At 49.2% G+C, this 13093-nt stretch overlaps 1 protein-coding gene and 1 long non-coding RNA gene across 5 annotated transcripts in view; both read right to left on the reverse strand.

The window, feature by feature from the left end:
- ACACA (acetyl-CoA carboxylase alpha) overlaps positions 1 to 8881 on the reverse strand; it is a 100077-nt gene extending 91196 nt beyond the window's left edge. Inside the window, exons 1-3 of one of the 4 annotated variants that reach the window (XM_015646545.3) lie at positions 8837 to 8881; positions 4038 to 4084; positions 3104 to 3356 (exon numbers count right to left, since the gene is read on the reverse strand). In XM_015646545.3, the coding sequence (XP_015502031.1) occupies positions 3104 to 3330 (227 nt within the window). In that variant the 5' untranslated portion in view covers positions 3331 to 3356; positions 4038 to 4084; positions 8837 to 8881. Of the gene's footprint in view, positions 1 to 3103; positions 3357 to 4037; positions 4085 to 7164; positions 7272 to 7561; positions 7582 to 8836 lie in introns of those variants that run through there. The other 3 variants (XM_033518965.1, XM_015646543.1, XM_015646541.2) reach the window with 3 other exon arrangements.
- Positions 8882 to 10132: 1251 nt separating this feature from the next.
- LOC117245296 lies at positions 10133 to 13087 on the reverse strand. Its single transcript, XR_004499871.1, has 3 exons — positions 12882 to 13087; positions 12319 to 12418; positions 10133 to 11298 (listed from the first exon to the last, which is right to left on the reverse strand). It is a non-coding gene; the product is annotated as an uncharacterized LOC117245296 (long non-coding RNA).
- Between the last annotated feature and the right edge of the window lie 6 nt (positions 13088 to 13093).

Below are 13093 nucleotides of genomic sequence, written 5' to 3' on the forward strand. Positions count from 1 at the left end.
GAGGGGAAATCCTTTGTGGAGCAGCCTCACAGACCCCACAGCACATTTATCCCTGGGCTAAAACCACAGCAGCACCAACAACTTCACAGCATCAATGCTCCACACTGCAACCTCACATCACAAACTGCTGGACTGGAAAGGAATTTTGTAGATTCAGAAGAGGCTCAAAAGGATCTTTCATTACACTCAGGACTCTGCAGTCACTCTAGGGCTGGTTTCTAAGCAGGCACCTTGTCCCAGTGCCAGGCTGGCCACACTCAACCACAACTGTCCAGGCTAAAATTGAGGCATTTGTCCAAATTTCCTTTAGCAGATGATTAGTTTTGCTTAAGCATCTCCATAATTTATTGAGACAGTGAACTGAGAAGTCCAGCCAGGGTTAGGAGCAACTCTGTGGGCTTCATATGAGGTAACAGCTGAACTCCATCCAAAAATTTGGCTATCAGCTGATACAAGTGGATTGTCAGGTGATTGTGTGTACCCATGTCACTGCTTATGAAACCAGAGCCCTGATGTACAAATACCAGAAGACATCCAGGTTTTGTTCTATTTTAAACAAGAATTTGATACAAGATACCGTCTCAGAAGATAGAAATTAAATTTAGCAATAATCAACAAGAATTTATTAAACAAAACAGATGGGCCCACAGTACTTTCCAAGTGGCATTTATGGAGGAGTTACTTAATCTGCCACTAAAACTTCAGAAAGGAGCATAGCAACTCTATAACAGCTCAGTACAAGGAAAACTGTATCCCAGCAGGACTGGCTGGAAATGCAGACAGAAAATTTTGAACTCAGAGACAACAGGCAGAAAAAAGGAAAAAAATGGCAGGCTTGGTTTCATTATTTAAAGGTGCAAAGTGCAGCCAAGACCCTCTGAACACTCAGTCTGAGTGGTTACTGTCCCTACACACCAATTTTTAGGTGCTGATGACCCACACAGCAACTTAAAGTTCATTCTCAGAGCGTGGCTTTCTGGACCCTGCAGAGCAGCAGCCAGCTGGCACAGCTGAAGGTCTCCATGGGTCTCCAGTGGCAGGAGGGCACCACCTGTGCCAGCAAGAGTGCCTTTAGCAACACCATAACCACTTCACAAGATCAGTAAGGTCACACAGACCTGTCCTCACAAACCCTTTGGCAGCTGAGTAAATCCTGCCTTTTAATCATAAAACTGTTCCCTGAGAACTGCTCTGTTGCAAAGCCCCTCATCTCAAATACAACCTCTATTTTAATCCTGTGGGAAGAACACCAGCAAATGGAAAGATTCTTGGCAACTTCTTCCAAAAGACATGTTCCCTTGGACCTGCACCTTTGGACCTGCACCTTGTATCAAAGTGTACAGAACTGCCTGTCAATTTACCTTTATCACTTTGCAAAGTGATCACCAAAAGGAAGCTGGAAGCAAGAGCACCTCTGTCCCATTAACTGATTGTCACAGAGTGACTCCAGGCAAGTTGCTGAACTTGTCTTTGCTGTTGTCTTTGTCTCAGTTTCTCCATCTGTAAACATGATTTAGAAATCTCCTGATGAAAAGGACAACCATTCTGAAAAGTATTTCAACTCATCTGAGCTTATCTTAGAAAAACAGCCCGTAACGCTGTAACTTTTTTATTTGAATTGGCCTTTCTCTCCAATTTAACTCAGAAGTGCTCCCTAAAGGGACTGCCAAAATAAGCAGGTTACAACAGAGGTGCCCAAGGTTGCACACCTATTGCACTGAGGCTCTCTGGTGACAGGCACTGTCCTAGAAGTTTCTTGCTCTGATATTGTCCATTTACATACTTGTGGTTAGGTGCTCATCCAATTTCTTCTGTTCCTAAGATATATATAGTTACAGCTTCCTGCTTCAAAATTACCTTTTGTGCTGCCAAATCATTGCAACTGGCAGCTTCTGGAAAGGTAACCCTCTGTAAATTTGCTTTAAGGTTTTGCATCAGCTGTGCAAGTGCCAGCTGGCTGAACATGCCCAGCTGACCACGACAGCTCTGTCAAGCACACACCAACATCCCCCTCTGCCCCAGCCTGGGTCTTTGGACTGTGTGTTCCCAGAGGCTTCTCTCCTCAAGTGGGAAGGGAACCACCAAAAAAAGGAGAGATTTCAATTCCTTAACCTGCACAAGCAAAGAAACCAGGAAAACACAAGAACAAGGATTAGCTGGTTGTGTAAGTATCCTCCACTGGTCAGTAAACCCTTCTGGAATCAAGCACTCCTCACAAAGCAACAGAGCAAAGGCAGTGAGGGACTGTCCAGCAAAAACTGGAGTGGGATTCACACTGTCCTGGGTGTTCCTGGAATGGGATGGCACAGGCAGAAAGATTCCAGTTCCTCCTGGAATATGGCAAACAAATGAAGGATACACGGGAGAGTGAAGCAAGACTGCGCAGCAGAGAAACTGTGATCTGTACATGAAAAGTGCAAGAGGGAAAATCCAACAGGCACATCCCACTACTGGAATGCAAATCAGCAACACCTAAAATGAAATGAGCTTTTGGACAAGAAAACACCATCACTACATCCTCAAAAGCCCAGCTCATGGCTCATTCACAAAGAATCAGGAGTGAGGCAGCCCTGAGACCAACCCTGAGCTCAGGCAGCAGCGACCACATTAAATCTTGGTTTATCACAACATTGCAGGACTCCAATCTTTACTACAACCATCACAATTTTCCCTATCCAAACCAAAAAAAAAATTCCAGTATGGAGCCACTGATCCTACCCATTGCCGATTCTTTGGTTACATTTCAAGCAACAAATCCCATGCAAAGACAAAATAAGCAAATATTGTTCTTGCTCTCAACAAACAGGGTCCAGAAAAACAACACACAAGCAAAAACTTTAAATATCTCAGTGAAGACACCTAAATTTTGTGAAAGCCAGGACAAGACAGGCAAGGTGCTTAAGGAATTTAGGCACAATTAGGTTCACTAAAACCAAAGGAAAACTGAAGGGTTTGATACAGATAAACACACAAGAGGTCATTTAGAAACAGAATTCTGGAGCGTTTCTTGGCACAACAAAACCCATTTGAAGCCAAACATGGGTCTAAAGCTGAACCTTTGGATTTGACAGGGTAAAAAGACTGGAGAGCTACTTATCCATACCTCATATGGCTGGCCAGGCCATCCTGAGCAGCTGGAAGCCCCAGGTCAGAGAGGGAATCGGAGCAGACGGACACAGGTGACAAAGACCTCTCCTTCTCCTCCAGCAGATCAAGTTTCACCAAGGAGCTGGTCTCATCTTCTGAGTTATCCTCTGACACAGAGCCGATGATGAAGCGGGAGTGAGCGTTCGCGTCCAGGGCTTTATTGGCTTCGGAAGATTCCTCCATGGCTCCCCCAAACTGGGCTCTCAACACTGCAGGGGGCAAAAGGAAGGAAAAAACCAAGCCAGAGGTGAATAGCTGCCCTTGGAGGATAAAGAGGAGGATAAAGCAAGGCTCACTGATGGGAAATGCAACATTAAAAGGTCAGAGCTGATCATTGAGTGCAAGATCAAAACCAGCTCTGCTCTAAGCACTGATTTCCCTGCTTGCACAAGGACTCTGAGATTCACAATGTCCCACCTCAGACAAAGCTGCAGGAGTCACTTAAAGAAAAAAAAAACAAACACCAAAATAACCCCACACACCAGACCCAAAACCTACAGACAAAGGCAGGGAACTCTGAGTATCAAAAATCACAGGACCAGAGAATCCCTGACTGGTTTGGGTTGGAAGGGTCTTTAAATCTCACCCCACCCCACCCCCTGCTATGGGCAGGGACACCTTCCACCAGTCCAGCTCCCATCCTTGGACACTTCCAGGGATGGGTCTGTTCCAGTATTCCAGCAGGGAATGAAAGAATTTTCTTAAAAATCAAAAAAATAATTTCAACTGAGAAAGAGCCATGAGAGATGTGGAAAACAAAGGAACACCCCACAACACAAAGGTGGGGTAAATAAACATTGGAAACCCTCTGCTCTGCCTGACTTTGCTGCAGTTATATGACAACTACACCCAGCTGGAAACACATCATTAGGAAAGAGGAATGCACTAACCTCTTGATATCCGTGCAATCTGAGCAGTGAGCCACTTCCAAAACGAACTGGAAAAGAAAAGAATTACCAAGTAAGCACTAGGGTTATAATGAAGCATATTCCATGTGTGTTTTCCTGTTTATACCATCAAAACCATCCCCAAAAACCACAGGGACACCATGGACTGGCTTGCTTGCTCCAGGTACAGAATAACCCAGGAGCTAAACCCACCGTGGCACCTCCTGCTGGTCCTTCCTTCTGGAATCTTCCCAGAGACCTGACTGTCTCACCTGCCAGTTTTGTTTGTGAAAGGAACAACAGGTTGTGCCAGCACTATCTACTCGTATCAAACCTTTTCTGTCACCTTCTGCACCTGCTGGCTGATTCCAGCTGAATCCCAAGGAATAAATCCCAGTGAGAACCTCATCAGCCCTGCTAATTACAGCCACGTTATGTCGAGCACAATCAGCTTGGGAGCACAACAGCTCTCAAGTGGCACAAAAACCTGGCCCGTGGTGTCACACAAATGGGACATGATGGGGCCTTTAATGAGGGCCCAGACAAGCATTTACAGCCAGAGCAATCCCTAAACACCACACTCCTGCTTCCCATCAGTAACTCAGAGCTAAAAACTCATCCAACTGGCTCATGCACTTTTGCCATGAATGTACTTGACTGAATTATTTAGATCAGGTCCTGTGTTGACATCACTCCACCCACAAACTCCAGTTGCCCTGGAGCCATGGGCACTTCATTTGACAGAGGCATCATTTACCATTTTATAACTGAAAAGCTACAAATATCTGTCTGACATAGACATTAAAAGCATTAAAAAACCCCTTTTTTGAGGGCAGAGATGAGAAGGGGAAGCATGACCAGAAAGTTTCCCTGTCCACCTGTGATGTGCAAGCTAAACCATGCAGGGAGCTTTCTTTACCTGAGGTGCTCAGACAGCACAAATCCAATTTTGTTTGTGCATACAAAGATGCAGACAGTATTTATGTGGATATTTATCCTGGCATCAGATCACTCCTAAAGATTTTCATCCAGACAGATTTACTGTTGGCACAATCACCAGTGCCAAAGAGGTTGGGATGCAGCCAAACTAACTTCAACCCCCACTTCATTGAAGAAAAACCTTTCCCAATTTCAATAACTAATACATTAATAAGAAAATTTCAAGGATTTTTTTTTTTTTTTTAAGCAGAGGAACAGAAAATGAAGTTTTTCACCCAAATACTCCAAGAGAAACCATCCACCCAAGGCCAGGCACTGCCACGCTCACCCAGCTTCACTCCAACACCTTGTTTGTCCAATTCAGCTCCAAAATCCCAGTTTTTATCCATGAAACCTCACTCAGGTCCATTTCCCAAGGCACTTCCAAGCCCTGGGAGCACAGTCCCACAGCCAGGAGTTCTGCTGGGGTTGTGCAATCAGCGTTGTACCAGAGCAATAAGCTCGGCTTGTTCTCAGCACACCTGAGAGTCCTTGTTCATATTTAAATTAATTTCAGCATTGTCTGGGGCTAAATTACACAGGGGTTTTCTCAGAGATCTCCTCACTGAAGAACCTGGATTTCAGTGCTGTGAATGGAATGCACAAGGTTGTGCACTGTACACTGGTATATTGCAAATATAGAAATATAAAGGTAAACTTTATACATATATATATATATATATATATATAACTACAGAGATGAATTAGGTATAAATATAGAGGTGTATTACATACACAAAAATACACTTATATTATCTATACACATATAGAGATGTATTTTATAAATACACATACCTATATGCTTGTATGGTATATAAAGATATATGCATATAATAGATGTATATTTTATAAATATACTTGCACTGTCTATATACATATAGAGGTATATTTTATATATATACACTTCTATTATCTATGTATATAGGCGTATATTTTATAAATATACATATTAGCTATACAAATATAGAGGTATCTTTTATAAATATATTTGTATTATCTACACACATAGAGAGGTGTACTTTATATATACAAATAAAGAGGAATGTTATATATATACAAATAAAGGAGTGTGTGATACATACACAAATAAAGGGTGTATTTATGCATTTCTGCATATTGTATTTGCTCTCTGAAATGCAACTGCCTCAGTTCCATTTTTACACAAGCACCTTGAGTTCAGCTGAGCACCAAAATAAATTTGTGTGCCACAAACCACTGCACATGCAGTTTGTCTCAATAATGCTGAACTAGACCCTACAACCCAAAATGATCGGGATCCTGAGCTGTGCAGAGCCCCTGCTCCCTTCTGCAGGAGCTAACAGCCCATCCAGCAGGAAACTTCTGCAGAGACTGGGAAAAACCTGCAGTTTATGGAAGGATGAAGATTGAGAGCTCCATCCTGTGACGGTGTAAGGACAGGTTACAGCACTGAGCCTGCTCAGATGCAGAAATCAGCTGGATCTTCACAGACTGAGCCTTGCTATGCTCCCTTCTCCCAGGGAAATCAGCTCCAGCTCCCAGCTCTGCAGGTATCCAGGCACTGAACACCCAAATCGTGTCTGTGCTACCAGCAATGAAAACTCTGCAACCCAAACCAGAAAGAGCTGTGTCGGGTTTTACCTGAGGTGAAACAAACCCCACTTCACTCCTCCACAGCTCTGCTGCTACCATTACTCACATCTTGGGCTTGACAGTGAAATGCACTCGTAAGAATACCAGACTTCAGAAGTTTTATAACAGCTTCACTTTAAAATCACTTTCAATATTGTAAAATACGCCCAGGCATGAAACTTGGGCAATGACAGGTGGAAATTAAAGTTTCCTATTTTTCTCTAAACCGTCCCATTCCAAAGACAAATCCACAACTGAAGAGAACATCAGCAGTGGGCTCTTTCAAAGAATCAGAGTAACACTCCTACCATATTGATATGGCATATTAAAAGGAAATTAATAAAACTAGTAGTATTCAAATGTCTCCTGATTAAAGCCCAGGCATTGCTGATCAACATGAATCACTAAAAAGTGACGAAATGGATTTGTGCTCTCACAGCCCTACCTGGAGAAACACAGAAAACAACAGAGCAAAAAAGGCAACACTGAATTAAAACAGAGTCGTTTCTCCTGAACACAGAAGAACCAGCAGCATGCTCACCTATACCAGGGCAGGGGGGGCAGTTCCAGGTTGGGAGAGAAGAGATGGCTCCAGCAGCAGAGGGTTCCCAGCTCTGAACACCCTCGGTGGCTCCCTGGCCTCGATGTTTTAACGCCCCCACACGAGCAGCAGCCCCACCTGAGCCTGCCTCCTGGTTAATCATTGGGCATTGCTTCATCCCCAAAAAACGGCCTCCAACACACCACAGAGGTTCTGGAGGAAAGGCTCCTCACAAACTCCACATCCACTGCTGGGGGTGGCTCAGGCTCCACAGCACAAGATCCAGAGCTGACAGAGAGTGTCCAAAGGAAGGGCACGAGGATGGGGAAGGGTCTGGAGGGGCCTCACGAGGAGCAGCTGGGTTTGGTCAGCTGGAGGAGGCTGAGGGGACACTCACCAGGGGATGCAGCTCCAATTTCTGCTCCCTGTGGCAGGGACAGGACCCAAAGGAACGGCTGGAGCTGTGCCAGGGCAGGGATAGGCTGGATATGAGGAGAAAAACAACTACCTAGAACTTTCCACCTGTGGATGCAGAATCACAGAATACCCTGGGCTGGGAGGGATCCACAAGGATTATCCAGTCCAACTCCCAGCCCTGCACAGACACCCCAACAATCCCACCCTGGGCATCCCTGGCACACTCCTGGAGCTCTGGCAGCCTCGGGGCTGTGCCCATGCCCATTCCCTGGGGAGCCTGGGCAGTGCCCAGCACCCTCCGGGGGAAAAGCTGTTTCCTATTATGCAGCCTAAACCTCTATAGAGACCAAAATAAGAGCCTGTATTTACAGCCATCCCAGTTTGCTAAAACACTCGGGACTGTCTAAATCCCACTGTGTTTGAGAGATTTTGGCATCACTTAAACAGTTTGCTGAATAATTCCTGCCTGCTAAACTGGAACAGACTCCACTCACGCTTTGGATACTTTCTAACACAATACTTCTCGTTTTAAACTTTTTCAAGAGTATTTAGGAGAAGGGAGGAGCAGGAACAATTTGCTTTGCTTTGCCAATCTGCTTTTAAAACTTCACTAATTGCGAGCATCTCTGCGCCGCTCTCAGCCGCCCGCCAGAACCAGACCCGAACCGTTCCCCGGGATCCCGCAATCCCCCCGGGGACGGCGGAAGGATGAGATGGAGGAGGGATCCCCGGGGTGCTCGGTGCCGGACTCGCCGCCGCCCACGTGCTGTTCCTTCCAGGCTACGGGAGGACCGGCGAGGCCACGCGAGCGGCGGCACCGGGGGCGGCGCTGCCCGTGCTGGCCCGGACGGAGCGCGAGGTGCCGGCAGGGAACCGGGCGGAGGGCGCGGGACCGGGAGGTACCGGGAGGGAACCGGGCGACGGCTCCTCCGGCGGGCAGGGGCGGCTCCGGCCCGGGAGACCCCCGCCCGTCCCCGGCTCAGCTCGGCCCAGCGCTGCTCCGCTCAGCCCGACCTGGCTCGGCTCGGCACGCCGCCATCTCCCGCCGGCACGGCTCGGCTCCGCACCGCCCGGCCACCTCCCGCCGGCGCGGCGCCCGGCCAGGTCCCGCCCGCCCGGCACGGCATGGCCCGGCCATCTCTCGCGGCACGGCCGGCCCCGCCCGGCCCCGCGCACCGCCGCCCGCCGGTGCCCCGAGCCCCCCGCGCTCCCCCGCGCGCTCCCGGCGCGGCCCCCGGCGCGGCCCCGCCCTCACCTCACGGTGCCGGTGTAGCGGAGGCGCCGCGGGCCCCCGGCCTGGCGCTCCCCGCGCGGCCCCGCCCCGGCCCCGCCCCCGGCGCGGCCCCGCCCCCGCACCGCCCCCCGGTGGTGTGATCGGGGTTACCTCGGGTCAGGCCCGCGCGCCCCGCCCCGCGCGCGCCCCGCCCCGCCCCGCTCCCCTTGGCTGGCGCCCGGGCCGCGGCGGGGGGCGTGACCAATGGGGCGGCGCGGCGGGGGCGGGGCCCGTGGGGCGATGCCCGTGGCCTGAGCGGCGGGCGGGGCTCGAAGCCGGGACCCCCGGGACCCCCGGCCCACCCCGGACCGGAGCAGCGCTCCTGGGAGGGAAGGCCGAGACGGCTGGGCCTGCTCAGCCTCGACAAGAGGTGCCCGAAGGGAGCTCGTCGGTGCCCATCGGGATCGATGGTGGGGGTGCCAAGCTGCACCGGGTTCTTCTCGGTGGTGCCCAGCAGCGGCATAAGAGAAAACAGGCAGGAAGCGACGCGCACAAAGTTCCACCTGAACATGAGGAAGAACTTTCCCGTGCAGGTGACGGTGCGCGGGAACAGAGACCAGGCAGGGCGCGGGGTGCGCTCCCTGGAGATGTTCCAGAATGGTCTGGACGCAGCCCTGTGCCGCGTGCTCTGCCATGACCCCCCTTCAGCAGGGAGGCGGGAGCAGGTGAGCCCGTGTTCCCCCCGGCCCATGCTGTGAGTGTGGGAGCAGCAGGTCCCCGCCGGGCTCGGGGACACTGCCCTGTCCCTGCCTTGGCACAGGCGGGGGGACAGAGCTGATAACAGCTGGTGAGGACACGGCGAAGCAGGGCCAGGCACTGCCAGTGCCTCTCCTGCTTGTCTTTGACCTTCAGCCGCTTGTTCTGCCAATGGACAATGATTTAAAGAACTACCCCTCTTCTTTTTTTTCTTCACATTTTGTGTTTTATTGAAACTCTGTGGCATTACAGGGTTGCTGAAATTCAAACGGAATGAGTAACACAAATTTAAATCCTGATTCTGCTGGACCTGGCGACCTGTGCAGGCTGATCCTGCTGGAGGTGCCAGAGACCCCAAGGATCTGCACAGAAGTGGGGACAGTACAGTGAGCTGCCAGTGTTCCAAACTACCAAGGCAGTGGTTAGAAGGTGTGAGGCTCTGCAGGAAACTACACTGACCTGGGAACATGTGGTGGGATGCAGGCAAGAATTACCCAGCCACAAAATCCAATCTGGGGCTTTGTAGTTAATAAAATTATTGGGGGAACAATAAAATATTGGATATTCTCACATCCTCTTGGACTAAATCTGGAAAATCTGGGCATGGACACTTTTGTTTATACTTCTATAGACATAAACACATAGATATAGATGTGTCTTTTGCATAAAGAATATTCCTCTGATTAAGTATTTCATGAAGGAGCTAAAGAGAAGGGTTTTGGTGTTAGTTAATCATCTTCAGTGCTAAATCCTAACTCCTGAAGTGAGGGGGCGTGCTTGGCTTGCTGAGGGGTTGGTCCCAAATCACTGGTAATAACTATATACAGAACTTACCAAACCAGGAGATTACGACAGGTGCTGAGTTCATCCTGGCTGCTGTTCCCAGAGCTCCAGGCTTGCTAAAACCTGCACCTGCACTCTGCCTGTCTGCCCAGCCCAGCACATCCATCCAGGTACAAACACTGTCCAAACACTGCTGGGGGAGGGATTGCTTCATACAGTGAAATCCTGCAGCAACTCTTCCATTCAAGGCCAAAGAGAGGCACGAACACGTGGAAAAGACCAATTCAAACACATTAACCTTAAAAATCCAGCATGGATTTGCAAGGAACATTTTTGGGCTATGAAGATGTTGAAGGGTCTGGAGCAGAAGGCATGTGAGGAGAGGCTGAGGGAACTTGGAATGATCAGCTGGTGGAAAGTGAGGATTGATCCTTGTGGGTCCCCTCCAACTCCACAGATTCCATGATTCCATGAAATTAAATTGCTAATTAGTGGTGGAATCCTCATCCCTGGAGCTGTCCAAGGAATGCCTGGACGTGGCACTCAGTGCTCTGGGCTGGGTGGACTCAATGATCTGGGAGATCTTTTTCAACCCAAATTGTTCTGGCATTCCAGTCTGGGGAAGTTTTTCAATCATAACCACGTTCTGCTTTGGAGGAGGACCTGTAAATGCACATCCTTTTCCTGTCCTGCTCCAAAACTGGACACAGTTATTTACTCTCATTCCATGACTCCCAAGCACATGCACTGTGAACTCATGCCACTCCGTTTTCTCAAAAAAAGGAAGTTTACCTTTAGCTAATGAACTCAAAAAAATACAGGGGAAATGTTTTTACCTTTTGTGACGCCAAGTGCTGGTTCCACCTCTCCTGACCAGGCTCTGATGACACCCCCAGTGCAAACACAGGACAGATCATCCCGGGTGAGGGGGTCGGTGACACTGCCAGCCTGGCACCACTCATGCCCTGAGGAACAGAAAGGTCAGATTACTTTTTAAAGCAGAATACTGACACGCCAGCCCTGGAGGCTCCATTTGCTCTTGTTTTAAACATAAACATCTTCATTTAAATAATATCAACGCTTGTGAGAAGGTTTTCTGGACTCTCTGGAGCCTCAGCCACTTGAAATGTCAGCGGTTATTGGAACTGAACAGAAATATTTCATCCTTCCGTGCTCCGGGACACACACGTGTTACTGAGCACTCCAAAACCCGAAGCTCTGGAGGAAAAGGTGATTTCCATCGCCACCGTGTGTCCGAGGCAGAAAACGCCGATGCCACAAAAACTCCACCCAACAGCGCCAAGAAATCCCACCAGGAGTTCGTGATTCACCTGCAGGGAGAGCTAATAGTGCTCATACTGATTTCTCTGTGTGTGGCCTCTGGGTTTGCTGGGCACACCTGCCCCTGAGCTGTTGTGTTTCACCTGGGGCTCACCTGCACTTCTGCACTGGGCTGCAGGTGAGCACAGGCAAGCACAGGGAAGCAGAAATTATCAGCAAATAATTTCAAAGAGCAAACAAAAATTACCTCATTCCCTAAAACCTGCAAGTAGCAGCGTGTGAGCACTTAATTAATTCCAAAGTATCCACTTGGATCTTCTTGGAGTGCAACTGGAGTGACAAACGTGCTTGGAGAGAGGGTGGGAATTGAGCTGGGACCCTTTGGAGCCATTTCACAGGTGCCATCAAGCACCTTCAGGCCTCTGCTAAGTTGGAAACCATTGGAGCAGACTTCAGAAAAAAGACTTTTCTGTCACTGCTCTCTCCAAGAGCCATCAGGGGTCTGTGGCTTCAGCTCAGCCAGGAGATGTCATGTCACTAAAATACTGTCTGAAAAACCTGTAAGACTCCACGGATTTTTAATGTTCCTCATTCACATTTTTTCATTCCCATGCTAGAGACATAACAGGAAGACACTGAAATATCTGAAATCCATGGACAGTTGCAGGCTTCAGGACAGCATTTTTACCTTGCAGATGCATTACCTTTCCTGGGAACAGCAGGAACCAGCTGCTGAGAAGACTCCCATATGCTGATTCCTTCCATTAACCACCCAGAGTCCTAATTCCCAGATGCAGGAAAAACCTGTTAGTAGAAGCAATAAATATTTCATTGACATTCCAGACTTTGCCTCTCCCAAATTCTTAATTTTTTCCCATAGTTTTTCACATGCACTTGCAGCCTGGGCAAAAGGAAAAGGAAATAATTGCCAGTATTTTTAATCTTTCTGGTAAATAGTTCCAACAGTGAGCAGAGATAGGCAAGGAAGAAGGGTTGAGACTGCCAGAGGGCAGGGTCAGATGGAGTATTGAGAAGGAATTCTGCTCTGTGAGGGTGGGGAGACCCTGGCACAGGTTCCACATCCCTGGAAGTGTCCAAGGCCAGGCTGGATGGGGCTTGGAGCAGCCTGGAACAGTGGAAGGTGTCCCTGCCCAGAGCAGGGCGTGGCACTGGATCATCCTTAAGGTTCCTTCGCACCCAAACCACTCTGGGATGCTCTCTCGTTATAACCTGTTCTAATCCCCCACAAAACCAGCTCCTCCCGTACCTGCTTCACAAGGCCATGCACAGTGCCCTGGGAGGCCGCTGGAGAGCCCTTTCCCCATGAACACCATCCCTCTGCCGCCTCGGGAGCTGGCAGGATGCCCCCGAAGGCCGAGCACCGGCAGGAGCCGGCGGAAAGCTGCTCCGGTGACTGTGGGATGGAGCTCGGGGCTCTCTCGGGCGGTCAGAGGCGCTCTGGGGCAGTCGAGGGCTCCC

Source organism: Parus major, chromosome 19, assembly GCF_001522545.3.
Source record: "Parus major isolate Abel chromosome 19, Parus_major1.1, whole genome shotgun sequence".
Classification (NCBI taxonomy): Eukaryota; Metazoa; Chordata; class Aves; order Passeriformes; family Paridae; genus Parus; species Parus major.